Source organism: Hakea prostrata, chromosome 6 (assembly GCF_041222555.1).
Source record: "Hakea prostrata isolate BN-2017 chromosome 6, UWA_Hpros_2, whole genome shotgun sequence".
In the NCBI taxonomy this organism is placed as follows: domain Eukaryota; kingdom Viridiplantae; phylum Streptophyta; class Magnoliopsida; order Proteales; family Proteaceae; genus Hakea; species Hakea prostrata.
In genome coordinates, this window is record NC_142605.1 from 7853265 (window position 1) to 7862544 (window position 9280).

At 38.6% G+C, this 9280-nt stretch overlaps 1 protein-coding gene across 2 annotated transcripts in view; it reads right to left on the reverse strand.

Moving 5' to 3' along the window:
- Positions 1-8491, reverse strand: part of LOC149012192 (protein EXPORTIN 1A-like) — a 120604-nt gene extending 112113 nt beyond the window's left edge. For both annotated transcript variants that reach the window (XM_089157935.1, XM_089157934.1), the window contains exons 1-2: positions 8123-8491; positions 7241-7357 (exon numbers count right to left, since the gene is read on the reverse strand). In XM_089157935.1, coding sequence (XP_089014061.1) covers positions 7241-7357; positions 8123-8221 — 216 coding nt within the window. In that variant the 5' untranslated portion in view covers positions 8222-8491. The remainder of the gene's footprint in view (positions 1-7240; positions 7358-8122) is intronic.
- Between the last annotated feature and the right edge of the window lie 789 nt (positions 8492-9280).

Genomic DNA, 9280 nt, shown 5'->3' on the forward strand with positions numbered 1-9280 from the left:
TCTAGAAAAAAGAATTTGGATTTCGGATCATGGACACTCGAAAATTGAGAGATATACAGGTGTAGACTAGGCAGGGTGTTTGGATGATAGGAGGTCCCTCGGGCTATTGTGTGTATATAGGAGGCAACTTGGTAATATGGAGAAGCAAGAAACAGGCCGTAGTTGCAAGGTCTAATGCCGAGGCTGTATTTAGGGCAATTGCTCAGGGCATTTAAGAGGTACTATGGCTAAAAGGACTACTTCGGGAGATTAGGTAAGACTTGGAGGTTCCTATACAATTGTATTCAAATAATAAGTCAACAATCAGTATAGCTCACAATCCAATACAACATGACAGGACCAAGCATGTGGAGATTGACAAAAAATTTATACAAAAAGATCAAGGCTGGATTTATTCTTATCACCTTTATTACCTCACACAGCAGTGTGTTGATGTGCTTACAAAGAGCTTAAGCACCAAGATGTTCAATATTATCATTGGCAAGTTGGGCATGATAAATATCTATGCTCCAACTTGAGGGGGAGTGTTGTAAGAAAAAATTGGGTAGTAGATTTAGGTGTAATTTGGATGTTAGAAGATTTACTTTTTAGATCAGCTTTGCATTTTTGTGGTGTCCCTATTGAGGACAGATTCACTAGGATCTCTTATTTTTCTTGTAAGATTCTCACACTAGGAAGATTTGATTTGTTCTGTATTTGGTAAGTTATGATTCTAAATAAAGCTCCTATTGTATCTGTGTCGACATCGACACCGCGTCAAAGGGGAACTAGGGGCACTCATACCAGCAAAACAGCGATCTTCCTCTTGTCCTTCAGATACAAGTTAGGAATTCTTCAACTCTTTCAATAGAATGTTGATTGTATAAAAACATTTAAAATATATTAATTGCAATTTACAACTCTTTGTATTTGTTGGAATAGATTTTATCTCTCTCAATTAGTAGGATATGGATGAGTACGTTTCATTGATGCTTTATGCAAAATACCTCTTTCATTGTGTTAATTAGGCTTAAATAGAGTATAGGCAAAACCCAGGACAAAAAAGAACCAAACCAGGGACTGATATTTCCAGGGAAAGTACCTGGTTTCCGCCCATCTCGCTGAAATCGGCCATATCTTGATTTTGAGGCTGGCCGAAACTGGCCTCAAAACCAATATTTCGTACTTTGCTTTTTAGTGGAGTCTTTAATATTCTGTGCAAGGAAGCGATAGATTAAAGATGAATCTCATTATTGAAATTGCTGACTGCAAGCTTCATTGCAACCTACCTTCTTGTGAGAAATAGTCTTCTGATGTTTGAGGTCCAGTAGTGTTTGCAATAGAGAGGCTGACTGTGCTTGGCGTTTCAAGTCAAGTATTGTTAGGCACTGCCCCATATCTGCCATTACAATCTGCTGCCATGGTTAGGAGATGTAACCCCCATCCACTTTTTTCCCATTAAATTTTTATTTAACACCCCCCCTCAAAGGGATCCAACCACAAGCCGTATACCCTTCAGCATCTTTCCAAATTGAACGCACAGCACCCCAATATCATAACTACCTTCAACGTACCTTGCAGCCCCATCTAACCACCATAAACCCATGGTCTCAGGTTCAAACAAGTTGCCATTTTGATAACCTGCAACTACCTTCTAGAAAAGCATACAGAGGGTCTTTTTCAGTGAACCTGCCCAGCCCAATCCAACCATCAGATTGCGGTCCCTTTGGACCATATGTTCCCCATACCCTCCTAACAAAACCATTCAAATCTGGTTGCAATCTCTCTGAAATATGCTTTTACTCCAGTCCTATTCCTACTAGGAATCCTCTAATTCCCAAATTCGAGTTGGTTCTCATTGAGACCTTGGAAAAACTCCCCCTAGTTGATCTGATCTGAACACAAGGGACACCCCCCCCCCCCCAAGAAAAAAAAAATTTGGGCCCAAAATCCAGATCCAAGGGGCCAACCAAGCAGGCCAAATACCCCCTTTGGTCATCTTCCAACCCCTTTTTGGGGGTCAATATGCATCTGGAAATATTCCCCTTGAACCAAGGGTTCTGGATCAACTCTTATTTTTATTTTTTTTATTTGGTCTAGTCGTTTACAATTTAATAGTCCTTTTAATTTTGAGTATGTTGACTTCGTCAAAGTTGAGTCAAGTCTAGAGTTAGTTTGGGATTGGTTTGCTTGTGAGTCATGTTAAAAGAGTCCAGTTGAGTTAGGATAGGACTCCGTATCTTATGCAGTTAATAATTGTTTCTTTAATGAAGAGTCCAATTAGTTTGCTGGGGGAAACCTTATCTGATAAGCAAGTCCAAAGTTGAGTCAGAGTATGCTTTTCAGGCTATAAATAGCCTTTCCTTGTAACTAAGTTTTTAGTTTTGGGTGAATATAGATTATTGAGTATTTTGCGTCAGGTCTCCTGTGTGGGTCAAAGCTTTCAAGGATTCTAATTTCTGCATTCTTCAAGAACATTCAAGCATCAAAGCATCCAAGCAATCATCTCAGCAAGCTTTACTCAAGATTCCAACAACCAAGTAAGTTACAGCGCGCCCCCCCCCCCAACCATTCTAGCCTCCATTCTGTCCACAAGCTTCCTTCACCCCCATTCCCTGCTACTGCAACCTCTACACCCCCTCCCTTTCTAGTTCTGACCTAGGAAATCACCCCCCCCACCCATCGCACCAGTCTCCTTCCCCTACCCCTTGCTTCCCTTGCTGTTACAGCCCTCCCCCTAGCACCCGAAAGTCTTCCCCAACGCTCCCTCCTTCCCCACGACTTTCAGATCCCATTACATCTAGGATTCCCCAATTCCCTAGTCAGTTCAACCCCCTTTACCTCTTGTTAGAGTCGCCTTAGCCTCCTGGTTCAAGTCCTACCTTTGTTTCCCCTAAACAACCTTAATTCTGGACTTTAAAGAAAACCTGCACTTCATCTTCTTCATGAGGAAGTTGCAGAAAATCTGAAATCTTCCCAGAATTCTTAGAACTCAAATTCCAGCCCCTACCCACTTGAAATATCTCCTGAAACTCCAAACAAGAGGTGTTTCAAGTTCTGCTCTAACTTGACAGTCAACCCTAGCGGGCCTAGCCCCTTCCAAGCCTTGACCGAAACCCTAATCCCATTCCTACTTGGTTTAGGATTTGATTTTTCAAGTCTGAATTTGAACTCCTATATAAATTCAGATCTAAAGCTTCAATTTTCAGCATACCTGAGCAGTGTTAAACCCTATAAAACCCTCTATATATTGCTGGAATCATCCTGGGCAGCCACCTAATCAGGGGAGTAAATTTTAAACCCTAGCCCTAGATTGCGGTTTACTCAGGATCATATTCCATCTAGGGCTACACTAGATGCAGGAGGCAAGACTGTTCCAGTTACAAAGTCTACTTAGGGGTCCTTATTTACTTCTCTTTATAATTGTAGCCAGTGACTGAAATACTAGATGGTCTTGACTTATTGGAAAGAAATTGAATTTCAGCATATTATGGTAGATAGCATGAACTGGTGACAGACCAGCCATGGTTCCTCCCCTCTTCTAACCCGAACACTCAGCTTATCTCTCCCTCAATCCACTCTTCTATCCTTGTTAACTTCTCTTTTATCTCATTTTTGTTTTCCTTTCTATCACGGTTTGCTGCTGCTGGTACAGACAAGGTTGAGGCCACTATATTGATTTTGATATCCATTGCCAATGGTACTTTCTCCTTGAGGCTTGGTATATTGGAATCTGCTAGGGCCTTAAGAGCATGATGCATGGACGAGAGAAGGGGGAAGAGAGTTACCATAAACAACTGCTGTTCGTGGGTCGTAAAAATGGGGGAAGACATGAGGAGAGAACATCAACTGTTTTTATGTGTGTTTTGGGCAGCCTTTGGCTAAGGGCAGCCATGCTGTAGGGGGTGATTGCCAGTCTGCCACCATTGTAACCAGGTGAATCTCTTTATTTTATTATTATTCCAGTAATTCAATATTAGTTCAGATAGGAGGTTCCTACCAAATTCGTATCAAAGCATCTACAATCCAAGCAAAGAAATATGGAGACCAGATTGTTCATATTTTCCGGTAAAGAGAGGGTGCAACAATGGATGGTGGAGGTTATACTACACTGTGGGGAACACCTGAACACCAAAATGATTACGAGGAACAAATGGAAGTTGCTCTCGAACAGTTGGAAGGGGATCCCTAGATTGGGTCTACCAGAGAAGCTGGCCAGGGTTTGATTGGATACGCTTCAAGAAAGCCCTGCAACTCGATTTCGATGGCGGGAAGACATCATCTCTGAGCTTGGTTTTGGACATCAACCATATTGGGGTAGAAGCTGGTGGTCATGAGGTTGAATCAGGCGACCGCACTGAGAAAGGGGATGGGAGGAGGCACAGAACAGCTGGCAGAGGACGGCGGCGGCTGCTAGGGTTGCTACATGCCGAACAAGGAGAAGAAAGTAAGGGGAGGCTCAACTGTTCAAACCATCCACCCTGTTGGCATTTCAATGTTGCAAATAAGGAAAGTGGATCATGTAGCATATAAAATCAAATAAGGAAAGAGGATCACAGAGCATATAAAATCAAATAAGGAAAGTGGATCAAGAATATAAAAGAAAGTGGTCAAGCTGGCTGACTTGGTGGAATATTCTTTCCTTTTTAGTCAGATTAGATCTTATGTTTATTGGATTTTATTCTATTATGTATCATAAATTAGTAGTATTGATCCGATATTGGGATCTAATCTTAAGCTCGTACAAGAAATAAATAAAGTGCGAACTAGAGGGAAAGGCTTGCTTGAGTCGTCCCTCTCTCCCATCCGTTTTTTTCGTTTTCTTCTCTCTTTCTCTCATCTTCTCTCTTCCCTGTCTTCAATTGATCTTCAGTAGAGGTTTGGTTTCATTACATGGTATCAAAGCCCATCTACCAAAGGTGTGATCTACCCGCAAATTGGAGTTTGGTAGTTCTCGCAATTGTCTGTGCATGGCAGCAGCGACCTCAAGCTGCAAAAGTATTATAATTGTCAAAATATATTAGATAAGAGGAAACAATTGGGTCTTCTATTTTTGCAATAGTTGTTCTTGTCACGATGTAAGTTTCGGCCAGGGCTGACATGTGAAGAATATGTCCAAGAAAGGTATACTGTTCCAAATAATGAGTATTAAATAGAAAGGAGCAGAAACTTATTTTCTTTGGGCAAAGGCAATGTACATCTTTATCCATGCCTAAGGTAAATTGAAGTACTTATAGGAGGATTTTCCCGTTGTTGATTCAAAGGATGCAGTCCCAGTTTCCGCACATTAAACGTGGACTTGTGATGATGTTGTCGTCAAGGTATGTATTTGGAATAGTATTGATTCTTCAATTGCTAATAATATTATGTTTTACGACAAGTCCAAGCAGATCTAGGAGGACTTTTGTGATTCTTTCAGTCAAGAAAAATATATTTTTTGTGTATATGACTTATATAATCAAATATTTAGTTACACTCAGAATGGTCATCCATTGATGAAGTATTATAATAGTTTCAGGGGATTAGTTGAAGAGTTGCAACAACATTAGCCTCTCACCAATAATCTTGAAACATTGAAGACATAGAGGGATGATTTTATGAATCAAAATTTTTGTCTGGTTTAAACACCAGAAATTTCTACAAGTAAAAGTCAGATTTTAACATACAAACTGTTCCTACCTTGAGTAATGTGTTCTACAGACTATTGCATATTGGTGGAAGTAAAAATCCTCAAGGAAGCAAAGAGAATGCAGCCATGGTTGCTGGTCGTGGCTGCAATACCTACCCATCTCATGGAAGAGGTGCTGGCCGAGGAACAGGAAGAGGAGGAAGTCACATTCCTCCACCAAATTTGAGGTAATCAGTTATGTTCTTACTATGGCAAATAGAGAAAATTATTAGTATAAATATGGTTGTCCTGAGTGGGCAAAGAATTACATTAACATGACAACATCTATTGGAGAAACTCCAATTGATCATTCTTTTGGATCCACTCTTGTGGCATCCACAAGTTCTTCATCTCCTAGTGTAGACCTCAATCAAATCCTAAAGTGCCTACAACAGTTGGAGAAGAGCCAAAATACATCCACTTCCAATCTTGCTCAAACAGGAATATCTACTGAGTCTTATGCTTCGGGTACATGAATTGCAGACTAAGCCTCCGACCATATAACTAGTAACTCATCCCTATTTTTAGAATTTACTGTGTTTCCTATCACTGTCCCTATCATTATGGCCAATGGGGAGAAGTCGTCTGTAGTCGGTAATAGAAGTGGTTCTCCTTTACCAAATTTAAACCTTTTCACTATCTTATATATTCCAAAATTTCCAATTAATCTTAGTTTTGTGAGTCATAGTGCCAAAAGCCTTGCATTGTTCTATATTGTTCTTCCCATCTTTTTTTGAATTTCAGGATCTTTGAACCAAAAGGAGGATTTTGAAAAGATAGATTCTACTATATGACTGATTTTATTCTTCTAATATGAAGGTGTATAGCGTGTCTCTGTTGGGAGTGGCTTTATCGTTTGGGACACCTTTCTCCTAATAGGTTTAGGTTGGTAGTACCTAATTGCAAAAATGTTACTTTCATAAATTGTGAGGCATGTAAGTTAGGTAAACATCATAAGACAAGTTTTCCTGCTAGGACTGAACCTAGGAGTACAAGTTTATCTTCTTTAGTTCATTCTGATGTTTGGGGGCCTTGTCGCATTTCCATCGGTTTAGTTTTCAGTATTTTATTATTTTGTGGATGATTTTTCCAAATTTACATGGTTATTCTAATAAAGGATCGGAGTGAGGTTTTAAAAATAATTACAGATTTTTTTTGTTTAAGTTTCTACGCAATTCAATATCTCTGTCAAGATTTTTCGTACTAATAATGCCTTAAAAGAGTATATGCAAAATGTGATTTCTGAATTATCTTCTACTAAATGAATTCTTCATCAATCCAGTTGTTTGTACATGCCATAACAAAATGGTGTGGCCAAACAGAAACATAGGCATTTGTTAGAAGTAGCAAGGTATCTTATGCTCCATATGAGTATTCCCAAACATTATAGAAATTGAAAGGTAAGCACTTTTCTTGACTAATCCTACAAAGCAAAACCCAGTTTCACACATCAATTTCAACTCTTGAACCTTAAATCAATGGAAAGACCAAAACAAGACCTAATGAAAGAAAAACCACCACGTTAGGAGAATAATTTGGAAGTTTAGATACATATAGATCCAATAGCTTTGTCCGACAAAGAATAGAACAAACCTGAAGTGCAAAGAACTTAGTGTTAAGGTTTTGCGAGTTTTGAAGAATGTGAACCACTTGCAACCACATATCTGGGTTGTTTTGCAACTCTCGCAAAATCTGGTCAGCAGCCGTCCTCTGCCACCAAAACACAAGAAGTGCATAATTTTCCAACACATTTGATAGATGACACAATTCACAATAACCCAGAAAGAAGATTCCAGTAAAACTATTATATCCCAGTTCTTGCATTGCAAAAGGGAAACTAACTTCCTATAGAATTTCAGGTAAAATGCATCCCCAACAACTAAAATGAACGTCCTTTACACAGAAGCGATTTTTCATCATCAAACCCAGAGAAGACTGAAAACAAATTAGAATACCAGGAGACAAAACTGGGAAAAATAAGCAAGCTTAATAGTAAGGAACTTCAAAATATAATACTGCTTCAACTTCACTTCTCTATAAGAAAATTTATTTTCAATAAGTAGGCAACCGCATTCACAAAGACCTGACCTTCCATTAACCCCCCATCTCGGCGGAAGAATAAATAAAATTGCATTCCTCCTCATAGAAACAAATATGCGGAAAATTCCATTAAGGAAAGCACGAAGATTACTAAACATTTATTCATCCAAAAAGAAGGGTAATAAACATTCCAACACAGAAACCATGCAATGTTTCCCAGAAAACAACTATTTCTAAGAGAACGAGAAAAAGGCATTCAATGCCGCATATAACAAATTCCAACTCGAAACAACGGAAAATAAGAGTATAACAACTATACACCTCGCTAAGACCCACCAAAACAGTACTTAGCTACAGCGACGAAGTAGATATCGAAAGCTCCATTCCATCAATAAAACAATGGAGACCAAAACAAGACAGACTCCATAAGCTCACCTCTTCCTTAGATCCCGTGCCATAGAACGCCGCAACAGTGGCATCAAGTAAAGCCACATCGATCGGCTGACTCAAATCCCTGAGCTTTTCAGCCGCCATGAATGAACACCAACAACAACAGTTATTCTTTTAGAAGTTCAAGCCTTATACAGACTGAAAATCTCCCTCCAAATGAAACTGCATAACCGAAGTAACAGAACAAGAACAGCACACACAAGGAAAGCTCTTAAACCCTAATTCTCCATTAGAAGTTGAATTTGAGAGCTTCGAGAAAAAGCAGACAGAGAGCTTAAGGGAGAAAGACTTTGAAGTGCCACCTTTCCCACTCCTTCCCTCGTCTTTTGTTTTGTTTATAGTTCGCTAAACGCTTACTCGATACAAACCACAGAGAAATAGCGTGCGTGTGAATCTTATTGAAAAATGTCTTGTCAGAAAGCATGGATACGATAAGGGTAGAAATGGAATTTAAACAGTTACGTAGAGTTTTTACCGAAGTTACCATGTGAGTACAACAAAAAAAGAAAACAAAAAGGAACCCAAAAGATCCCGGATCAGCCCCCCACCGGGGACCGGCTGCCAGTTCAAACTGACCGAGTTTGAAATTTTTGGATAAGTATCACTTTTAACTCCCCTATTAGTTTACACCCCTCGTACTTGGATAATATCACTTACCTCCCCTCCTACCACAAGTATATCAAATCCTTCGATTAACTTTCTTGATTAAATTTAACTCTTACTATTAAATATTTTTCTAACACCCAAACTACCATTGGCTAAAATTATTTTTTTAGTTTAAATCTTAAATTATCTAATCACCCTAACAGTTAAAATATTAAATTACCATCAATTAAAATAATTGTTAAAAACCAAAATATCATACTTAAAACCCAAATTATCTTTAATTATTAAAACCCCAACATACTTTTTTTTTTTTTAATTTTATCAAACAACTAAAAAACACGAAGTGTTTGATATCAAAATGCAATTTCATTACTGAATTATCAAAAGGGTATGTTGGGCTTTTAATAATTAAAGATAATTTGAATTTTAACTATGTTGTTTTTGGTTTTTAACAATTATTTTAATTGAGGGTAATTTAGTATTTTAAATGCTAGGGTGATTACGATAATTTAAGGTTTAAACTAAAAAAATATTTTT